The following is a 24338-nucleotide window of genomic DNA, read 5'->3' as shown; positions in this document are numbered from 1 at the left end:
TTGCCCAAATGTCACCCAGCTAGCAAATATTTGAGGCTACATTTGATTTCAGATCTTCCTGATGTTAACCCTGGTGTTCTTTCCACTGTATTCAACTGCCCCATACATACGTATACACAGGTATGCTAAGATACATGCATACACATTTTATATATGTGCAATATATACACATATTATTCCTACCAATACAATATAAACTCCTTGAGGGCAGAGACAATATCATTTTATCTTTTGTATCCCTAGGATCTAACACAAAGAAAGAATGTAATAAATATATATTATGTCAAGTGTTGCATTCTTTTCTGAATCCAGAAACTTACTTTGTATGTCTGCAGTTCTTGTAAATAGGTCTTTAGAAAATCCTGACCATTTATAAAGAACCCTTTCCTTAACAGAAACCTTCATTTCTGATCTCAGGAAGCACTTAAATTCTTATTTCTCAATTGTGACACAAGATTTCTTCCACGATGAAACTCCTTTAGGGAAATGCCTTGGAATACAGTAGAAAGGACACTGGTTTGAAAATTGGAAAATGTAGATTTTCATCATGGCTCCCACAAACTAGCTGGGCAATCTTGGAAAAACCATTTAGCCTCATTGGTTCTTTTTTGTCCTATACAAAACACGTATTAAGCAATCAATCAGCAAGCATTTATTATGTACCAATGACATGCCAGGTATTATGTGCTTTATCCATACTCTGGATGATGACAATATCATTGAGAGAGATTCCCTCCAATGATGGTCTTTGTGTATTGTTTTCACAGGAAAAATTCATTACTCTGTGGCCAACTTTTTCTTGATGAGTCTCTGGATTTAGCTAGGCTGAGTCCCTAGATAAAAGTCACATGTACAACCTATCACTGGACCCATTTCCAAAGCTCTTTTGGTTTGATGGCATCTTTTAGGACTTGCCCTATGCTGATAAAGCTTCTAGGAAATTAATGAGCTTTGCCTATATGTCATAATGAGCCACTGGAACAAGGCATATGATAATTGAATAAATGTTTGTTGAACTGTAGAAACAATTATCCAAGCATTAAAAAAATTTTTTTTTGCTTTCTCCTCTCAGGCCAATATGTGATATATAACCCCTTCCAGTATGCTACTTTTATTTTTTTAAGCCCTCACTTTCTGTCTTGGAATCAATACTGTGTATCAGTTCCAAGGCAGAAGATCAGTAAGGGCTAGGCAATGGGGGTTAAGTGACTTGCCCAGGGTCACCCACCTAGGAAGTGTCTGGGACCAAATTTGAACCCAGCACCTCACATCTCTAGGCCTGACTCTCGATCCACTGGGCCACCCAGCTGCCCCCTTCAGCAGCCCATTAACAACAACAATAATAATAGTAACAATAGCTAATCTCCATATAGTACTTACTACATGCCAGCTACTATAAAATTATTATCTCATTTGATCTTCACAATGAACTTTGAAGGTAGATGCTATTATTATCTCTGTTTTATAGATAAGGACATTGAGGCAAAAAGAGGTGATGATTTACCCAGGATCACATAGCTAGTAAGTTATCTGAAGTCAGATTTGAACTTGTATCTTCTTTCTAGCATGCAGAAGGCTAAGAAGTAAACATACGTATGTACATACATACATGTATATACATGACTTTTACTCCTTTAATATGAACATATACCAGAACTAAATCAGTTAAATTTAATTCAATTTTTGCTCAAGCCATAGAATCATAATTTATATATTCATCATATAATTATGATTTATAGCCTTCTTATATCTCAAACAATCTTTAAAATTAACTTAGAGAAATTATGAGGGATGGGACATGCCATTAATTATCAGGGTCTTTCACTATTGAATTCACTGAATGAATGGATATATGAGTGAGTGACTGACTGAGTGAATGAATGAATGAATGAATGAATGAATGAATCTTTAGACAACTGGCCTGGGCAATTACTTTTCTACTGAAATTCAGTGGCCAGGAGTAAGGAAAATTTAAAAAGATGAAATTTAGGTAAATTTTGTCTCTCTGTCTTTGTCTCTCTGTCTCTTTGTCTCTCACTCTCATTCTATCTCTCTCAGTTTTTTCTATCTCTTGATCTCTGTGTCTCTGTGTCTCGCTATCTCTCTGTCTCTTTCTTTGTCTCTGTCTCTCTGTCTCTCTTTGTCTCACTGTCGCTCTCTCTCTGTCACACACACACATACCACCTTTATCTGACCATGGTACAACTCTGGGATCAGAAGAAAAGAATTCAAATCCTACCACTAATCCTTATTACTTATGTGACCTTGGAGAAATAATTTAATCTTTATGGGCATCAGTTTGCTTCATTAAAAATGAGGAGGTTGGACTCAATGGCCTCTTATGCCCCTTGGAACTTTATTTTTCAGTCATTTTCAGATGTGCCCTACCCCTCTTAGGGTTTTCTTGGCAAAAATAATGGAGTGATTTACCATTTACTTTTCTAGCTCATATTACAGATGATGAGATTGAGGCCAACAAGATTAAGTGCCTTTCCAAAGATCACACAGCTCCTAAGGTGTAGGAGGCCAGATTTGGACTCAGGAAGATGAGTCTTCCCAACTAAAGCCTTAGGACTAATATAAAGAATCCAAAGCTTCAACCTTTCCAGGAGTTGCCTCTTATCAGGGTTGATAGCAACAAATAACTCCATGTACCTCTTCAGGTTTTTTTTTAGAAGCAATCTGATCCAACTCACCCATTAAATAGCTAAAGAAACTAAGACCCAGGGAGAAGTTACTTGGTATTATCAAACTCACTGCTCAGTCAGTGGCAGGACCAAAACTAGAACCTAAGTCTTTAGATTTCCTGATTAGTGTTCTTTCACCTTTCAATGTTTCTCCTTCAAGAAATTCCACAGGCTTCTTTCCCCCAAACTCAGAACCAAAACTTTCTTCTTCTAGTCATCACTGACCCCAAAGGAAAATGAGATATTTGGCAAAATGTCTTTTACATGTGTTTGTCTACATTAGCATAGAAGCTAGTCGGGGGCACATTCCGTGCCTTTCAGCATGATTGATAAATACACTGTGGGCCCTTAATACATATATATTTCTACTATAAATAATAATGACATTATAGGCTGATTTCTTGCAGTCACTGGCTTCCATGCTGCTTTGTACTTTGCTGTGCATGTGGAGATATTCTAGATCTGGAACCACAGATGGGATCACTTGGAAGGAGAGCTGAATTATGATTTTTTTCCCTGTTAATCATGTGTGGTACACATGTTTAAGAATTATGTCATATCTCATCGCCTTACATTTGAATGAAAAATGGCATTTCTTCAAAAGCAGTGCTGAACCTAATTAGTAAGCTCCACGATTTATGATGAAAATTCCAGAAGAAGCCATTGCGTCTGGTCTGTTCCCCAGGCTTATATCTGATAACCAAGATCACACAGGTTAATGAAAAGGACTTGTCTGCTCTGAAAGGACAGGGGTCACGAACTTGATTTGGATTCGCTGAAACAACCCACAGAAGGAAGAAATAGAATCTCTCTGGTGACCTAGAATAGGTATGAACAGAACCTTGGATGGAATCTCAGGGACCATCAAATCTAACCCCTTTATCTTACAAATGAGAAAACTTGACACAGAAAGGTTAAGTGACCTCTTTTTCCCCTCCGTTGCATGACAATTAAGTATCTGAGACAGGATTCCAACTCGGGTTTCCTGACTCCAAATCTGGTTCTCTATCCACTATCTATCTATCAATCAATCGATCAACATTTCTTAAGTACCTACTATGTGCTAGGTCCCACACCACTTAGATGTTATATGCTTCCCTGGGGATGCATTATTGTTCTTTGTCTCATGTCAAAGTATTTCATTCAATGGTGTAGACCAAAACATCTTCATATTTTCTCATTCTCTGGGATTCTTTACCAAACTACTGAAAATCCAGTCCAATTCAATGCAACCAGCATTTTTAAGAGCCTACTATGTGAGATGCACAGCACTATGTGCTAGGGATACAAGGACAAAACAAAATGGTCCCCGCACTCAAGAAGCTTTACAAAGAATCAGAGGCCTCCCTTCCTGTAATTCTTTAAATACCTCAAAGGTATTCAATGTAACATTCAGCCTTCCATCTTTTTTCTCTCATTGTCAGTACATGAGCAGCCAGCCAGTTACTTCATTTCTCTTGTATATTTGGCAATAATATCTTCTATACACTGTCCTGTCGTGTCCCTCCAAAAAGAACCAACACAAAACTCCGCCCCTACTACATCATGGTAGCATAGAGGCAATGCTGGGGTTTTCAAAAGTGATGCCAATGGAATGTAAGCTCTGACAAAATCTACCGAAACAGAATGGCATCAAGGATAAATCTGTTATCAGGATATGTCTGAACTAAATACAGTGAGGGTCACCAGTAGGCAGTTGACCACCTACTTTTGGGGGGCACAGTGACCCAAAGTACAGACAAAAAAGATTAAAAACACAAAACAAAGAACAAAGAAAAAACCCACCATTTAAATGTGTTAGTCATCAGGAAGTGCTAGGGACTAAGTTGAACCATTTTTTCATGTCAGCTTCTTAGGAAAAAAAAGTCAAGTTAATTAAATTGAGTGGGTTTTATTTCTTTCATCTTATTTTTCATGTGTTTATTCAGCAGATATCTCATGAGTAGCTACTTTGTATTCTGACTACTTTGCTTTTGCCCTTTCTCACATGTATGTCACCCCACTTCCCCAAACTGGCTTTCCCCCTAGTTGAAATCATAAAATGAACTTTTCGCTGAAAGCTGACTAAAGTTTTTTTTTTCTCTCTCTTTTTGAGGGGCAGGTGTGGAGAGAAAAATCTCAGAGGGTTTCATTTCCCCAGCTCTTTTCTACTTTTTCTTTTTAGGGAATCCTTATTTATTTCCTTGTTCTATTTGTTTACAAAACCTAGAATTTCCAAAAAGAAGTGGAGCTACTGATTTCTTAGTGACTGAACATTTAAACAATCTAAAATAAATTGTCCAAACAAAGCTTTCCTGTTTCCTCTGATCAGTCTATTTATTTGCCTATCTGGGAGACCAGTTTAAAACAGCTCCAAAGACCCAAATCCTTGGTTTACTTTAAAAATCTTTTGGAGAAAAACATAATTACTTCTCCCTGCTCTCCCTTCCAGTTTCTGCCACTCTTTCCTTATTCTTTTATGCTCTCTTCTTTTCAACTTCAATTTCTGCCTGAGGTAGGTGCTAAAATCATCTAGATAGCTTTCCTACCTCATGTGCTTTTGAAAACTAATAGAAAATAGCATATTAATGAGTGTACTGGCCCTGTAGGTTGCAGAGTTCCCATGGTTCCTCACTTCCCTAGGTCTAACATACCACTACTAAAAGCCACCACTTTCAGACATTATATGTTGGTATGCCCTCATCCCCTGAAATAGAGGCCTGGAAAGTCTCTAAATTGGCTTAAATTGGGATCCACTGCACATGGTAGCATTTAAAAACAGGGTTTGGCCCTCTGGAGATTGGTCATTAGTGGTTTCAAATATTCACAGTTTAGTGTGCCATGCCATCGTGACATTTTTGTCTCAATGAACCTTTATAGACTACACTTAGAAAGGTGAAGAAGAGGTGGAAGGTGGGTGGCCTTTTGCTGGAATGCTGGAAACCTTTTTTTTAACTAGTTGACTAGTTACAAAGGAGAGGGGGGAATTGGGGTTTCAGGTTTATTAATATAAGCAGCAGATTGAACTAGATACATTATCTCCTTTGATCCTCCCCACAACCCTATGAGGTAGTTACTACAGTCATTATAGGTTTAGAGACTTTTGTTGGTTATACAGCAAGCGAGAACATAAAACTCTTGAGAATGTCAAGAATCTATCCCATTAGAATATAAGCAGTACTCAACATTAAGAGGGGTTAGCTCTCAAAAGTCCATTTGGAAGTCAAGTGTTTGGCAGCCAAATTGAATTTTCACCCTAGAAATCATACCATACTTGCTGTCAACAAAATTCTATTTAATTTGTCCCAAATATAGTATTATATTAATAGTATTATAGAGAGGACAGCTAGGTGGCTCAGTGAATTGAGAAAGCCAAGTCTAGAAATGGGAGACCCTGGGTTCAAATGTGGCCTTGGACACTCCCCAGCTGTGTGGCCCTAGGCAAGTTACTCAGTCCCCATTGCCTAGTCCTTACCACTCTTCTGCTTTAGAACCAATGTATGGTATTGATTCTAAGATGAAAGGTAATTTAAAATTTTTTTTTTAAAAATAGAATTATAAACATGAACTGCCACATATATCAGTGTTTTTCGTGGTAAGTTGCATTCAGAGTTCTAGACTAGAATGTCCACAAGAGATTTCTCCTTCCTTCTGCAAAGAGGACAGCGACTTACCAATTTGAACAACCTCTCTAAACTTCCACCTCTCCCCCATACACTGTAAAGTAGGGGACAGTAAGGAATTTATCAGGTCCAAACTCTTATCAGTGTCAAAGTGAAAAAAAAATGAGCTAAAGTTTGGAGGTAAAAAATTGCAAAGCATGCTTGATGAATGGTAAATCATCTAAGTTGGGTAGGTTTCAAAATTCTTATAAGAGCTTAGTAGGAAATAAACCTGGAGAAATCATAGATGGGGTCATCTAGTCTAATTCACTCATTTTATAGATGAAGAAAATGGAGTTCAATGGCAGAAGTGAATCTAGAAGAAGAGTGATAGCTGGTGTTGCCAAATTATTGAAGCACCTGAATGCCCACCTAGGGAGTTTTAGAATGTTACTACTCAGAATGAATTAACGGGTGAAAGAATGAAGGCTGGGAGACCAATTTCAAAGCTACTGAAATAATCTGACTGTGATCTGATAAGAGTTTGAGCTAGGTTAGTGGCAGCAGAAATGGAAACATAGAACTTGGCAAGTAAATGTGGGAAGCAAAGGAGAGCTTCTAAGCTTGGATAACTAGAAAAAAGGTAGTACTACCATTCTGAACACAGTAGGCATCTATCTGAAACATTTATGTTGAAAAGACATAAAACAAGGAAGTCAGAGGGAAACACTGGTTTCGAGGGCAAGATAAAAGAGTTTAGTTTTTTGACATACTGAATTTGAAACACCAGCAATGCGTCCCATTTACAGGCAGATGAAAATATAGGGAGAGAGGTTTAGGTAGATAAAGGATATAGTTGAAGTCACAGGACTGGAGAAAAAAACCGAGGAGAAAAATTCAAAGAGGAAAAGAAGAAAACTGAGGACAGAATCTTGAGGGATGCTTGAATTTAGGAAATAGGAAGAGTGAAGCAAGAGGAAATACTGAAGAAGGCAGAGAATTACTGCTCAGAAAAATAAGAGAGGTATAAAAGGGCAAGGTAATAGAAAAAAGAAGACAGACTTTCAAGAATGAGTGAATGAACAATTCCAAGTGTCAGAGAAATCAAGAATTAATAGGAACTGAGAAAAGGGCACTGGATTTGGTGATTAGGAATTCACAGATGTCTTCTTAATGAACAATTCCAGGAGAATGGAGTGGAAAAAAGGCAGATTATGAGTCAAAGAAGTTAGTAGGCAGTGAGGTGGTGGAAGGAGCAATTACAAGCCACGGATTTGAAAAGTTTGTTGGTCTACTGAAATTATAACAAGCTATTTGAAATTTTTAGCAGTAGTGATTGCTCCTTCCAGAGAAATGAAAATTTTAAACCTAATTTTTCAAAATATCCTGAGGAAACAGGTATTTAAAATAATTATCCTCACAATTGGTATTAGTTATATTAGTATGGAATATTAGTGAATATAATAGCTTTGCTCTATTTTTATTACATGTAAATTTCCTATTAAACATTTTCTTTGAACTTAAAATTTGAAAGGTATAAAGGAAAGGCAGATGGGCATGCGGAGAAAGGAGAAGTGATGGGGATACTCTACTTGAATTCAAAATTTTTTGAGTGGAGCAGACGAGTAATATGACACAATTATTAATATGTAAAGTCACGCTAGCCATCTTTCCATGTTAGCCATATTTAAAAATAACAGTAAGAAAAATAAAGAAAGTGAAAAAAATATGCATGAGACTGCATTCAGAGTTCATTTGTTCTCTCTCTGGAGGTGGATAGCATTTTTTTTTATCCTAAAACTTGTGGTGAACTGCTGTGTATCTATATTGAAAAGATCAGTTAAGTCTCTCATGCTTGATCAGTATAATATTGTTATTACTTTGTCCAATGTTCTCCTGGTTCTGTTGTTTTTACTTTCCATCATATTGTCATAGGTCTTTCCAGGTTTTTTTACAACCACCTCCCTTCTCATTTTCTCAGAGCAAAATAGCATTCCATCACAATCCTATATCACAGTTTATCTAGCCATTCTCTAATTAATGGACATCCCCTCAATATCCATTTTTTTTTGCCACAAAAAGAGCTGCTATAAATATTTTTGTACATCTAGACCCTTTTCCTTTTTTGTTTTATCCCTTAAGGGTGCAGGCCTAGTAGTGGTATTCCCAAGCCAAAGGATATGCACAGTTTGATAGCCCTTTGGGCATAGTTCTAAATGCAACATACATTCTTTAAGAAGGTGTAGTGAAACTAAAAGATAGTGGGTTACAGTGGATAGAGGTCAGTGATTTCCTGTCTTCCTTAGGAATATTTAGGGCTCTGTCATTTAAGCATTTGTTTGAACTCATTTGGAATCTATTTCTAATTCTTTTCTGCAACACCTTTTGTGGTAATGAGAACCAGGAGAGTAAGAAAGACTCGAATTCAATGCCACCTCTCCCACATATTGGCAGCATGACCCTGGGCAAGTTGCCTGACCCTAAGGTATCCTGGGTCATTCTCTAAGTCTCTAAATTCTAGACCAGAGGCTGTTCTGTATCTAGCATAGAAGTGATGTGGGGAATTGCCTACATCAAAGAAATCATGTAACTAACTTCAACTTTCTTTAAAGAAAATTAAGTCCAGAAAAGAACACTTAGAATAGGTGAGTATAAGGACAGTCAAAAAAGATTTGGATCTTTCAATATAGAAAAACAATCACTAAGAGAAAGGATATGGTAGAAATCCATAAAACTAATACTATCTGAGTAGCAAGAATTTGTTCAAAAAATATTAGGCTGAAACTTGAGGTAACTTCAGGACAAATAAAAGAAATTCAACTTTACAAAGGAAGCTTCATATGAATGTATGATGCTCATTACCCTAAGTGGTCATAGATTCCAATTAGGTTTACTAAATAACCACTAAAAGAAGTTGGGGTACAACTAACTTTTCAAGTTGACCAGGCCTTCTAGGACTCTGCTGGCAACAAAATCATGGCTTAATGGACCTGGGTTTTATCCAGTGTAGCAATTCCTGTATTCCTACAGTTCCTCTTTAAGCATTTTTCTTCTAAAGCAAGGCCATGTAATGTTCAAACTGACCATAAATTAATGGTTTTTTTTTTCTTAAAAAAAAAAAAAGCATTGAGATTGTCTTCTCTCCTTTTGGCAGCTGCACTTTATAGATGCATTTTGCATGCTGGCTTTTATAAATACATTTGGCATGGCAATGCCTCTGTGGTCCTCTCCTCCTGATCTCTCCAAAAACCATTTTCATGACTTAAACTATTACTTGTATGGGCATAAAACTGATACCAACCCATTTTCTAGTTCTGCACTTCCAACTGCCTACAGGATAGCTCTACTAACTTATCCTGCCATCACCTGAAACTCATGAAACCTTGGATCTAGAATTAAAAGGGACCTTGGAGGCTATCTAGACCAATTTCTTCATCTTACAAATAAGGAAACTGAATTCCAAGTAGGTCCTTCTTATTACAATGGAAAAAATATGATTTTTCCCAACAGAGGTGGGCTTCAAACCCAGGTCCTTTGTCTTCAGATTTTCCTACTATACCATGTTGCCACCATGTGTTCCAAATCTCAGAAGAAGGGAGTTCTTAGAAGTAGAACTCACGTCCCCCAATTTCCATTCCAATCTTTGTCCATCACAAGTTGCCTTGCACATCTCTTCTCTCACTTATTAAATACATTAACTAACAAAGGTTAGGATCATGGTTTCCAAGCAGTTTAGAAGGGCAAGAACATTGATAATCTCAGGTATGAAACATTGTGTGTGTGTGTGTGTGTGTGTGTGTGTGTGTGTGTGTGTGTGTGTGTGTGTGTGAGTATTGTTATCCAGTCATGCCAGTTAAGTTTGATTCTTCCTGGCCCCTTTAGGGTTTTCTTGGAAAAGATACTAGAGTGGTCTGCTATTTCCTTTCCAGTTCATTTTACAGTTTAGAAATTGAGGTAAACAAGATTAGGTGACTTGCCCAGAGTCACACAATAAACAATAAATACACTTTCATTGTTAAAGAAATGTCATTTTTATTAACATTTGATAAGGCAGAACTTAAACAGATTTAGTATATAGATAATTTACAAGAGTATTAAAGCTCAAAGCCAATAATAATAATAATAATAATAATAATAAGGGACAAGGATCTTGCCATGAAGAATCTTGATAGTATTACCCCTCCTTTGAAGGGAAGACAGGGAGATCATAGAGAACTAGTGTGGTACAGTGGCTGCAGTCTCAAATCTGGATTGAAAAGATTGAGGTTTGAGCCTCAGTTCTTTCTCTTACATGATGTAGGATGGTAAGTAAGCCACTTTAGCTTTCTGAAACCCAAGTCCCTTGACTGTAAAATAGAAGCAATAATTCTTGTTGCAACCTAACTAATAGTAGTGAGGAATGGGCTTTTCTAAATATGATGGAAGTGCTATATCAATAGAAGCAAGGCACTCCTCAAAAGTTTTATACAAATATGAGTTGTTTGGTGCTGTTTGGTGACTTTTAGACAGTCTGAACTATTCTACTGTCCTTGGCTCTTTAACCATATTAACTAAGTGGTTCTCACATTCTTTGTAGGTGTCTCCTACTCCCTCGAGGACTTTAGCTGTCTGCTGGCTTTTTTACTATTTTCAGAGTCTTCACCTTTGCCTGATTTGCCTAAGTCTGTCCTCACACATGACCTTGACCTCCCTCAATCTGTCCTATTGTACTATCTCTGATTACATAACCATCAGACCAGTGATCCTCAACCTTAAGAAGGAAAGCTTTAAGAAATATTGCAGCATAATGGCAGGCACAACTGTTATATTATTTGCTTTTACTGAACAATTTCCCCACTATTTCATACTTAATTGAGGGATGGTTTGTTGTACAGAGAAGGGAAAGAGAGAAATATATTTAAAAATGAACATTTTAAAACAAAAGTTATGAATAAAATGAATTTTAACATTGGCCCAAACATACACAACTGAAGTTGTCATGCTGCCAGCACTAAATACTGAAATGCTAATATTTGGTGGGCACATAGATATGGGTATTCCTTTCAATGACTCCTTTCCCCAATCCCATAAGATCTAGGACACAGAGGAAGTGAGCCATACTACTAAATAATATTTTTCTCAAAACTCTCTAGTGTCCTTATTCTAAAAGAAGAGGAAAATGCTTCTCTTCAGTGAGTTACAGAAAAGAAATGGCATGGTGGTTGATTGCAATGAACTATTTCTCCTTACACCTCTCTCAAAAAAAAATGTGTTCCTTGAAATATTTTGTCAAGTCTCTGTCATTAAAATGTTGTTTCTCAATCAAACAATTAGTAAGAAGAAAACATCTCACCTCTTTCTGCATCAACAGAAGAGACGGCTTGAATTAAAAGGGGAGCATTTGACTCAGTGTATTCCACAAACACCAGCAGTAACTTCAGGGCAGTTTTCACCACGAGGCGGAACTAGAAGAAGAAATTAAATTCATTATGTAGTGAGGATTTCCTTTGGATCTGAGATGGGAGCTTTGCCTCTCAGACATAGTTGGTTGCAGAATAATGAAACAAAGAAGCTTCATTCATGGGGTTTCAAGGGTAAATGTGTACCCACATTCATACACTTACACACACGCATGCATGCACACGTATTAACACTTGCTCACATCCTGTTGCTTCTCTCACTTCTAGATATATTTTCTTGGTCCTAAGTCATCCTGCTTTAATTTTGTAAAACTCTCCTTTTTCTTGAAGGTTTCAATGTCCTGGGGTCCCTGAACATGTCCCCTGACCCATATATTCTATCTTACTTGGTTTGCCTGAAGCAGCCTCCCTAGCCAAATGAGAAGGCTATGTAGACCCTTCACTGTCGGTAATCTAAAAGACTGAGCTGAATCATATTTGGCAGCCCTGCTTCCTGCATAGAAGATGTCATCTCTTCTTGAAGTTGATTTGCATTATTTCAGCTAATTAAGTCCTTACTTCCTTCTTACTTTAAAATCTTTTCTTTATTTTGAGCCACCTGTTTCCTACCTGGGAGATACTTCCAGCTCTGTTTATTTGTAAAGCAAAGATAAATGGCATACCCTGAACTAATAACACCTTTCTTGGTTGTAGTTTTAATTTGACTGCTTGACTGGGTTTTCTGTATCACCCTTCCATTCCCAGGTCTTCACTGTATGGCTCATTTTTCCAAGGTCCTCCTTACTTGCTATTTTCTAATAGTTTCTCTGCTTCATGATATGAGTGAAACAAACCTTATGGATTCATTTTTTTTTACATTTTCAGAATTCCTACTATGTAGAAATTCTTATGTATTAACAGTTATCTGTCAACCTTAAGAGTGTTAACTGAGAGGAGACTGTTGATCATTCACACCTTAATGAAAATTAGTCAGATTTCCTCATACCTACTTGAGGGATAAAGAAATTTATAAGGGAATAGTTTTTATAAGTAGATTAGAAGATGGTGGAAAGGGAGAAAGTTTTGGGGGTGCTTGGTGTAATTAAAATGTTATCTGAAACTGATTTTTATTCGAAAGATAGTTTATTTTATCAACTATACATAATAACAATTTTCCACAAAAGTTTTCTGAAGTTATATATTCCAAATAGCTTCTCTTCTCCTTACCTCCCTCTTCCTGGAGATGATAAGCAATTTGGTTTGGGTTATACATGTATAATCAAGTAAAAAATATTTCCATACTGTCCATTTTTATAAAATAATAAATCTGTAAAACCAAAACAATGAAATAAAAACCCAAACAATCTAAAGTGAAAAATCATATGCTTTGATCTGCATTCTGACTCTAATAGTTCTTTCTCTAGAGGTAGACAGCATTTTTTTGTCATAAATCCTTCAAAATTGTCATGGATCATTGTATTGCTGAGAGTAGCTAACTCTTTCACAGTTGATCATTCCACATTATTGCTATCACAGTGTACAATGTTCTCCTGGTTCTACTTATTTCACCCTGCATCAGTTCACAGAGGTCTTTCCAGTTCTTTCTGAAATCATCCTGTTCATCATTCCATCACCATCTTATGCCACAATTTGTTCAGCCATTGCCCGACTGATGGATATTCCTTTAATTTCCAATTCTTTGCCACCACGAAAAATGCTGCTACAAATATTTTTGTGCAAGTAGGTCTTTTCCCCTTTTTTGTGAAACTGATTTTAAAAAATATTTTATTACATTTCAATATAATTGGTTTCCTTTGTAGTCCAATATATTTATCTTATCAATTTAAAAAGAAGATTCATAGGCTTTGCTAGGCTGCCAAAGAGGTTCATAGCACATATTCATAGGGAGAGATCAGAATTTGGGTACTATGTACTTGAGAGGCAAAGCAAAGGGAATCAGTGGTATAAAGGAAAGGGATGACTACTTTATATTGAAGTTTCTGGAAGACAGAGATTATTGTTACTTTTTCTTTGCATTTTCTACTTGTTATAAGTGCTTAATGTAAGTTGATTGATTGCTAGAGCTATAATTTCATCAGTCTCAATGTTACTTCTTCTAGTGGAGAAGGTGGAAGAGTCTATTAAAAAAAAGGATGAGAGGAACAAAACTAAAAGGAAGGTGGGAAGGGTATCTAAATCAATATTTTCTTACCAAAGATATTTAGGGTTTTATTTCACAGCACTGCTTGACCAGTTGGGAAAAACCTACCTATAGCCAATTCTGCCTATGTAGAGAAAAACAGGAATGAGAGAGTGGTCTTTTGCTTTTTTCTCTCAGAAAACTTAACTGACATACTTTCATATTTCCATGCATCTATGATCTCATCTACATCAATACTCTTCTCAACACTGCATTCCTGTGCAACCAGAAGGCTGTGTGATTCAGAAGGAAGAGAATGGAGTTATGGGCCTTGAGTTCAAATCTCAGCTCTGTCACTTACTACCTATGTCAAACTGAGCAAGTCACTTAAATTTTCTATCAGTTTTTTTGATAGAGGCATCTCTTTGAGAATTATTTATGGTTCCTTTCTCCCTGGACAACTTTAAATTTAAGGGGATACTATCATTTTTTCATCTGTAAAATTAAAAGATTATTTTTTCCAGCTCTAGATCTATGGTCTTGTGAACCCAATTAATATCAATCAGTTCATTAAACTGAGAAAGCAAAAGAGAGAATAACAAAAGATACAAAAAATGTAATTTTAGAAATTCTGCATGATAATTATGTGCCATATTATGGTAAAAGATATGTTATGGGTAGGAAAATAATGTGTCTATAATAGGAGACACCTAGCTTATTCTTTTGCAACTTGACTGGGAATAGAGTACAACTCTAGAGCTGTTACCAACAATTATAAGGCTGAGGGGATTAGGAACATAAGGAGTCATGGGAGTTGCAATTTAAATATATATTTTTTATTTTTTGCTTCAGGGAATTAGTTTCAAGTAAATGATTGGGGAAAATAAAAGTAGCAAGCCCAGGCCTGGGTCCCACCCTTTCTCTCTAGAGGGTATACTATTATTATGAATTTTAAGCCTTTAAATACTTTAATGGGAAATTACCTGGCTGCTTCCCAGAACGTCACTACTGGCCTTGTCCTGACAGGTACCTACATTATGCTTATGTAGTAAAGGGTTCTTCCAAAGCCCCCCTACTCTAAGGTAAAATGTTTGCTCCATGGGCCAGCAGGATTTATCATCTCATGGTCACCCTCCCGTCTCTTGAACTCCAATCTCTCCAGTTTCAGGGGCATTTAAGTTTGAATTGTTCAGGGCATGTCACTGCATGTTCTCCCTTTCCTAACATTTTATCCTCTATTCTCAGCACTATCCATTTCACGTCATTTGAGCTTTGCAGGAGGGGAAGCACTAGGTTGTCCAGTAGGTATATTTCCCAGATCTCAGGGTGGTGTCAAATGAACAAACTCCCAGAAGTTGATCCAGACTTTTCATGCTACAGGTGCCTCTGACACAAAGGTTACCTATCGCAAGAAGAGGAAAACTATCACTTTCAAACACCACAATTTTTAGCACCTTTTAGGGTTGTGGAAATGCACCCTCAATGTTTGCAAAGTTCTAACTTGGGATCACAGATATAGAGTGGGAAGCGCCCTCAGAGACTCCTCCATCCAACTTCCTCATTTTACAGATGAAAAGATGGAGGTGAATCCTCAAGGTCATAGGGTAATAAATGAAGAAGTTGGCATTTTCACTCAGATCCTATGACACCAAGGTTAGCACTCTCTTCAGTATAACAAAAACTCCTTTCCTAATATGGTTCTTAGGGGTGAAGGTGGAGAGAAAAGAACAAAAATACTATCCCATATATTTTATATGAATAAATATCCCCATATTTTATTACTTACATAAGTATTTTAATTACTTCCCAAGTTTTACAAGCATAGATATTCATGAAATCCTTCCTTTTTCTCATTTAAAATGATAATTACACCTAACTGTTGGCAGGGTGGTATAGTTTTTGTTTTATTTTTTAAGGCACCGAGCCTAATTAGAATCAGAATATCAGTTCTGCCACCTAAAGTCACCTACAGTCCAATTTCAGTTTTCTTATTTATAAAGTTGGGTTAATAATATTTGGAATTGTAGGATCTTAAATTTGGAGCTAAATTAAAATTTAGACTTTTGGAGGACTATAGGGGCCAACCCTGTCACTTCTCTTTGCCTCAAAATGCACAGTTTTCACAAGATAGAGATGAGGTCTGAAATCAGAGTATTCCAAACCAATGGTCTTTTCCAGTGAGCCAGGGTTGCATCTCTCCACAGGACTCTGTCAGATAGACTGTTGCTTTGATCTCGCCTGGATCAAAGTTTCTCCCTCACTTCCTCCCCTTATCAAATTCTGGATTCACTGGACATCTCTACTTCTTTGCCCAGCAGAAACTTGAATCCCATACCAGGAACCACTCGGGGCTCTGATAAGTGAGCTTTTCTCTTATCCTTCAAGGATCCAGATCTTTGCTTAACATCTTGGCTCACTTCAACTCATCTCCCAAGGATGCCTGGCTCTCTATCTCTGTCTCCTCTCTCCCTGCTCTCCAGCTCTCCTTTAAGTGTAGTCTTCCCTTTTTGGGAAAAGAAATCTCTTGAGAGCAGAGGCCATCTTGCTTGCTTGCACTGATAACCCCAGATGTTGGCATAGTGCCTGGCACATAAATGAGTACTTTCATGGGAAATGCTTTGTAAACTAAAAAATTCTGAAATAACATCAGCTATTATTACTGCAGCAAGGCGGTGCAGTGGTGAGAATATTGGGCTTGGAATCCAGAAGTTTTATCTTCATGAATTCAAATCTGGCCTCAAAAGACTTACTAGTTATGTGTCCCCCAAATCACTTAACCCTATTTGCCTCAGTTTCCTCATCTGAAAATGAGCCAGAGAAGGAATTGGCAAACCATCCCAGTATCTTTGCCAAGAAAATCCCAAACAAGGTCATGAAGTTTTGGAAGTGATTGAAAAACGACTGAACAACAACAAAAGGTTCTTATTAACATAAAAAGCTTTTGTATCTTAATAAGGGCTGGGGGAGGGGGGAAGGGGGAAAGGGAGTACCCAGTTCTTTTTGCAAAGAAAAGAGCCTTCTACTCTCATAATTATCTCATATTAAGATATCCCCATCTTGTGGCATGTTGGGATATTATCCTCAAAGACACTTAAGGCTATGTTGTGTTTTTGATGCTGTCATAAAAAATACCTGCAGGCTAGATTCAATGGTGTGAAGGGGCAAATCCAGCCTATGGGAGAAAAGGCTTTCCTATCTCCCTTTCAATGAAGCTCATTCTACGAAACACTAATCATATTATTTTAACACATTCCCATGTAAAATGGGCGCTCATTTATATTTTTTTAATGCTTTCAACTATAGAATTGAGCTAAATTAAAATGAAAATGAGGAGTCAGACCACTAACTGATAGAAGGCTCTTTTAAACAGTAAGAATAAAAAAGAGCAGAAGTAGCTCTGTGAGGAGTTATACTCCATGATAAGAAACATTCATTACTCTCCCTCTGGCAAATTTGAGGGTCTGGTCTGCTTATTCAATACTTTTACCTTTTCCTACATCCCTCACTTTGCACACTGAATTACCATTGACATAGAAAATAAAGATCACATACTTTCAAAGTTACAAATGTATCCATTATCTACTAATTTGGGGAAATTATTTCTTTAATCAAAATCTCCACTAGAGGCTGAGCCTGGAAGTTTGGTAAATCATAAAAGGCTTTTTTGCTATTCATGATGAAGACAAGGGGGGAATAGTAAGAGCAGAAGGAGGAAGAAGAGGAAGAAAACAAGTAGAAGGAGGTAATAAAGCAACAAAAATGCTATCAAGGATTCTGCAACCAGAAGGCAGGTCGAGTGAATAGTGTTTATAAAGTGCGCTTTGCTATTTTTCATTAGGCAATCCACAGAGAAGATACTTTCCTTGAATCTTTTGACTGAAGACAATGTAATCACCAAAGCTAGGAGGAGGTGTAAAAACCCAGAAAAAAAAGATACTTTTTTCATAATTTTTTTAGCTTTGCTCAGGAAAATATAACAATTAAATTTTATAAAAGTTAATTAAGGCACTGTTTGCTAAACCAATGAATCTTCTACTTCCTACTTACCTTTAAAAAAAAACAACAGTAACTATGATGAAAACAACAGCAAAATGAAATAAAAATTCCCAAGCCTTAGGATAGCAATTATACTAAAACACAATTTACTGATTACTTGTTATTTCATCTTTTTTCATTTCTGTAGCATTATAGGAAAGCAGCACTTTAAATAGAACTCAAGGAATGTCATAAAAAAAATGAGACAAGAAAACTTGGTTTGCAATCAATCAACAAGCATCTATTAAGTACCTACTATTTACTAGGTACTGTGCTAGTACTGAGTATACAAAGACAAAAATGGAACTATTCCTACCTCTGAGAAGCCTACATTGTATGTTATTGCTCTATTATTCTTGGTAAGATCAAAATATTTTAATCAGTTTTGCAGGTTTTCTTGGTCTGACTTGAAAATTGCCTTTAAATGTGTCCATTCAAAAAAAAACAAAACACCAATACAATCAGGTTATAATAAACAACAAAAGAACTGCAAGAGAGAGGAAAAAAAGAAATGGGCAGCAAAGAGTGGGATAGCAGGGGAATAAAGATGGACTAGTCATGTGCTGAAAAAGAGAGGGATGATGGCTGTTTAGTTCATGGTTCCACTAATATCTACACAATATTAAGAATTCTATAGGAAAACCTCACAGAATGCATTGGGTCATGGAAGATCTGGGGAGAACCTAGACAAGCAGCACAAGATAAGAAGGTATCAATGGCTGACAAGCTGCCCCACCTGAGAGGTAATGAGAGAGAGACAGAGACAGAGACAGAGACACAGAGAGACACACACAGAGAGAGACAGAGAGACAGAGACAGAGAGACAGAGAGAGACAGACAGACAGACAGACAGACAGACAGACAGACAGAAAGAGAAAGCTACAGACAGACAGAGATAGACAGAGAGAGAGAAACAGAGAGAGTAGCTAATGTTCATATAGCAGTATCAACTACATGCTGGACAAGGCACTATGTTAGGCACTTCACAAATATCAATTCATTTAATCTTCACAATAACCCTAAGAGGTAGCTGCTATTATTATCCTCATTTTCCAGATGAGGAAACTGAGACAAACGGGTTAAGTGACTTGCCCAAAGTGACATAGCTCAGATCTTCCTGACTCCAGATTCAGTGCTCTATCCACTGTGTACCTAATTATCCCGGAATCAGTGAGATCACCAAGACTAATGAGATTAAAGACTGACTACTCTATAGAGTATTGAAGTATTTCCTGATAACTGATAGTGCAGTAGGTGCTTAATAAATGTTTCTGAATAAAGCAAAAATGTTCATTTGTGCTCCACAGATTTTGTTAGATGTAAAACAAAGTTCTCCAATTTTATTGCTGGGTAGCAAAACATAGATAGTAAAACAAAAAGAAGAGGCTACCAGGAGGATACTATCTTACTCTGACACTGTCTCACATTTCATAGATGTCAGAGCTGGACAAATTTAACAATAACAAAGAAGTATTAATCGTCACATGAAAGATTGCTCCAAATCTGTAATAATAAAAGAAATACACATTCAAAACCATCTGAAAGTTGACAATGGGAATAATCAATGTAGGAGGGTATGGGGGAAAAGACATACACTGGTGCATTCTTGGTGGAGCTATGAATCAATACAAGCATACTGGAAAAGACAATTAGGAATCATGGAACTAAAGAGACTAAAATATCTATATTTTTTGACCCAGAAATTCCAATATGAAGCTTTTACTATGTGGAAGCCTTTGATAGAAGAAAGTTCCAATATATATCAAATTTTTTATAGCAGAACTTTTGGTGATAAAAAAATTGTAAACAAAGTAGATGTCCATTAATTGGGAAATAGATAAAAAATGTGAAATATGAATGCAATGGACTATTATTATACAGTAAGAAATTGCTGAATTTGAAGAATGCTAAGAAGTATGAAATATTCTATATGAACTGACACAGAATGAAATAAGCAGAGCTAAGAAAATTAGAGAATGAAACCCAAGAAGGTAGCCTTGAGAAGGATGAGGAGAAGACAGCTAGAAAGATAAGGAAAGTAAGAAAAGGAAAGTGGAAATATTAGAGGATCAAGGAAATTGATAGAATGATGGATGGAGCAAATTGATGGATGGTGAAATAGATGAGGCTCAAGGTAGAAGGAACATAGTTGTCCCTGTACCCATGAAGAAAGGAAATTAAATGATGTTAACTTTAGAAAATTTTAACTAGACACTTAGGGTTGAGGTATAAATACCCACAAGTTGTTTTCAAGAAAAAAGGCTAAACATCTCAACCATTATGGACAATAGCAACAATTATGCAGTGGCTTGCCTCAAGGATGAAATGTTGGTATTTCTGTTTTTTCTGTTCCAAAGGCATGGCTAATCTTCCCCGGAGGAGGAAGTGAAATTATTCCACAAAAGGAGGCTGCTAGGAAGAAGAAAGAATTCCTAAACTAGAAGTAAAGTTTCCATGGGAAAGCATGGGTTCTGAGGTTGAAGAGAGGAGATATAATCTTTCTCAGGAGAGAAAAAGAAAAGAAAAACTGTACAATTAGACCTTAAAAAGAAATTTAAGGCTCTTTCTGAGAACAGAGCTTAATGCTCTGAAGAAGTAGCTGTTTGCATTCCCATAAACAATATAATAAAACCATATCATATAGTAGCAGACAGAGAAAGAAAGGAGGAATAGTAGTAGATGCTAATTCTTTGCTTGTGGTATTGAGGCAGCTATTTGTCATCCTGATAAAAAGAGTTCTGTTGTCTTCATGGAGCATGTACCCAGGACATACTAGAGAACTTGCCCCCAAAATTTATCAAAGTGCATGACAACAATCTACTTATAATGATTTGATCAGGCCCATATCACAGTTCCAAAAGGAACCTAAAGCATAACTACCAAGATGATGAAGCCTTGGCCAAGAAACTAAAGACCATAGGGGCACACTTGGTGTTTTTCTCACTGTTGCCCATTTAAGGTAAGGGATGCAAATGGTAAGTGAACAGCTGGCTAAGAATGTAGTATGAGAATGGGTTTGGGATTTCTGGATCAGGGTTTACAACACAGGATTGACAGATTCCTGGCCAGAGATGGAGCACATCTAACAAAGGCTGGTAAGAATATAGTTGGAAGGTATCTTGCAAATCTGATGGAAAGGGTTTGAAGCTTGAAAAACAAGACAAGAAAAATTGAAGAATAATTATGTGTATGCCCTAAATTAGATATAACAAAGAACAGCAACAAAGAAGGAAGTGAATAATATTTTCTATACCTTGAAATTCATAGTTCACAAAGTTCAAGAAAGGAGACAACAATAAAAACCCAAATATCTAGACACAAACAAAGGTAAAGATGAACTAGATGAACTAGAGGTCAGGTTGCAAGAGGACAATCTGGCCTCATTGGAACCATAGAAATTTAGTGAGAAGAAATCTATGACTGGACTATGACTCTGGATGAATATATCTTATTGAAAAGTTACAGGATGGATGTGGGAGAGGTACAATGGAGTAGCACTGTATTTTAAGAAGATATATTCTGTTAGTAAATCCAGAAACAGAAGGGAAAAACATTATCAGTAAAAGTATAAGGAGAGAAAAACATAACGAATTCTGTCATTGGAATATATTCTCATCATCATTTCTCCAAAATCCCCTCCTCTTCCTAACTTCCCCATTACTATTAAGCATATGATCCTTTAAATCACTAAGCTCCCAACCTAGGTGCCAACCTTGACTTCATACTCTCTCACACTCCACCACCAAATCTAATTAGTGCTCAAGTTCTATCCAATATACCTTTGTAACATCTCTCATTTATGCGTGTTTTCTTCCACCCCCTGCAAATGGGAGCAAACTAGAGTTCTCATCCTTTAAAGTTAAAACACAGAGATAATCATATCAATATGTATACCAGAAATATCCTTCCCTCTCCCCAATGAGATTCCCTCAAAGTATAATTCCTGAAGAATCAAAATAGTTTTATTTATTTGCATTTTGGAGTGTCTACATTTTAGTTTTGAAATTTTATTGATAGTTTTTAAAAAATTTAAGTGTTATTGATGCATCTTATATTTGTCTCACAATAATTTCTGGATATATTCCTTCCTTGTAATAAAGAAAAGTACTTAGATGATAACCCACTCATTGCATATAGGAGCGAAGTATGTTTCTTATCTGTTTTCCAGAACTATTATTATATTAGCAGTGGTTTGCAGAGTTTATTCTCCTTTTAGTGATCTTTAAATTAATATTGTTGTAATCATTGTATAGAGATCCCTGGTTCTGTTTATTTCATACTTCATAAGTTCATACAGATCTTCCTATTTCTCTAAATTCTTTATAGCTCTAAACATTTTAAATTTATTTTCAAATAATATTTGAATTTTGTGAATTACAATGATCATGTCAATAACAATGGGTTATAAAATATAAATTTGGGGAACATTTAGTATTTTTTAGAAAACTATTATTTTTAATTTTTTTCAAGTTTCTTCCCCTTAAACAAGAGAAGAAACAAAAAAAGAGAAAAAAAAACACAAACCTTGTAAGAAACAAGTATAGTCTACAGAAACAAATCCACACACTCGCCAGGTGCCCTAAAGTGTTTAAAACTTGTTTTAAATTGGGCTTCCCTCATACCTATTGCTCCCATCCAGGGGCTGACTTTTTGTTTTGACTTCCATAAACAGCTAGGAGCCACAGTCTGAGAAGCAGGAAGTTGTGTTCTGCATTGTGGATGCCAGACTCTTGCAGCATACTAATTAAGATGAATGAGATATGTCCTTTCTGGGAGACAGTTTAAACTTCTGACAAGGGGGTAATCAAGGTCAGAACAGACCTACAAGGCAGAACTCTAAACACACACAAGAGAAGAAGCTTGACCTTGAATTGTATCTCAAGGTCTGCTTTGCCTCTGCCCTTCCATCATGCTCAAGGTATGTATCATCCGTAGCTACCTATAGCTCCTCTACACATGCCTTACCCCAAATTAGACACCCTCAATGCATCTCTCCTACTTCTTTGAACACTGGAATAACTATCTAAGAAGGAACTCCAGTAGACTCTAATAATCTAGAATCATTCCCAACTTTCCATACCCACTTCATCAGCGATTGTGAATGCCTGGTTGCCATCGTTCAAGCCCTAGTCAACATCTCCACTGACATTTCTTTCATTCTCATCCTTCTCAAATCAAATGTCCCCAAACCTCCAACCTACCATTCTAAAGTTACCCACCCCTCCTTCTCTGCTCTCTGGAATGTCCTCCCTCAATTTATCTTGTATGTGTCTTGTTTCTATAAAGTTGTTTATATTTCATCTTCCTCACTGCGCTGTGAGATCTTTGAGAGTTGAGACTTTTGTGGGGGCTTTTCTTTGAATCCCATGGAGAAGAGAGAAGTTATAAGAGAATTCCCTTCAGCTTCAAATGGTAAGTATTAGTAAAAATTGCAACTTGCAATTTTTTAAGACAAAAAGGGAAGACAGGACAAGGGTAGAGGATAAGGTAAGAGGAGTAGGATCTCTCTATTCTCTACAAATGAGGATATTGAGGGAAATGACAATCTAGTCACTATTGTGAAACAGAGTCAGTCAGAGAGATATGAGGACAACTGTCTTTCTTCTTCTTTCTTCAAATAAGCCAGCCAGCAGAAGCCAAAAGTCCCTTCAGGTCCAGTCACCCTCATCAGCCAGAAGCCGAAAGCCAAGAGCCAAAAATCTCCTTCAGCCCAGTTCAGCCATTGACTTGGCTCCAATTATTTTTCCTGGTAACATCCCAAAAGGAATCTTCCTTTTGACTAACAGATGACCATCTCCAGCTTCTTGTCTTGCTGCATGTCTTGTAAATTCTCTTATAACTTCTCTCTTCTCCATAATCCTCAGTGCTTAGTACAGTATCTGTCACAGAGCAAGTACTTAATAAATGCTAGACAACTGACTGATACTAGAATGAGATGAACCACATTCTGCCACAACAAACATGCCTACCAAAAAGATGCTCTCCTTTTTTCATAGCCCTTTTCTATCCTTAATGCCACATGACTAAATGGCTAGGCTTCTGTATAAGCAATAAACTACAAAGATTGAGTCTAAATGAATGGTTTGATTGAGCTAAAAAGAAGCAAATATGCCAGCAATTCATCTTCTCCCATTTCACTCCAGTTCCCAAGACACAAAGGCACTTGGTAATTAAGGCCTACTCCAGGTGGAATGGGGGCAAGAGATAGATTTTGGGTCAACAAATCAGGACTAACCCTCAAAATGAGCTTTATCCTTGAAAAACAGAGCCCTAAAGCCAAGGTTGCCCAGTGAGTTACAGTTTAATCATTAGAAGAAAAAAGGATTAGGTCTTAATGGGTGTGAGGGTTAGGAAAGAAGCCAGGGAGTAGAGGATTTGGGAGAAGGAATGCATTTGGGAGTCAGCTGGAATGAATGAAGAAGGCTCAGAGGTTTATTTGCATATCCTGGGATTGATAGTTCAGAGAGAACCTGTAGATTAGACCTTCTTCACCTGAATGATATGCCAATAGCCTAGG

General features: G+C 36.9%; 1 protein-coding gene across 14 annotated transcripts in view; it reads right to left on the bottom strand.

Annotated features, from left to right (window-relative positions):
* The window catches only part of FHOD3 (formin homology 2 domain containing 3), a 719587-nt gene that overhangs the window by 233624 nt on the left and 461625 nt on the right, over positions 1 to 24338 (bottom strand). For all 14 annotated transcript variants that reach the window (XM_007486745.3, XM_007486741.3, XM_007486739.3 and 11 more), the window contains exon 7: positions 11601 to 11712. In XM_007486745.3, coding sequence (XP_007486807.2) covers positions 11601 to 11712 — 112 coding nt within the window. The remainder of the gene's footprint in view (positions 1 to 11600; positions 11713 to 24338) is intronic.

This window comes from Monodelphis domestica, chromosome 3, assembly GCF_027887165.1.
Source record: "Monodelphis domestica isolate mMonDom1 chromosome 3, mMonDom1.pri, whole genome shotgun sequence".
Taxonomy (NCBI): Eukaryota; Metazoa; Chordata; class Mammalia; order Didelphimorphia; family Didelphidae; genus Monodelphis; species Monodelphis domestica.
Note: the sequence above shows the minus strand (reverse complement) of the source record. Positions and strands in the feature narration are given on the sequence as shown.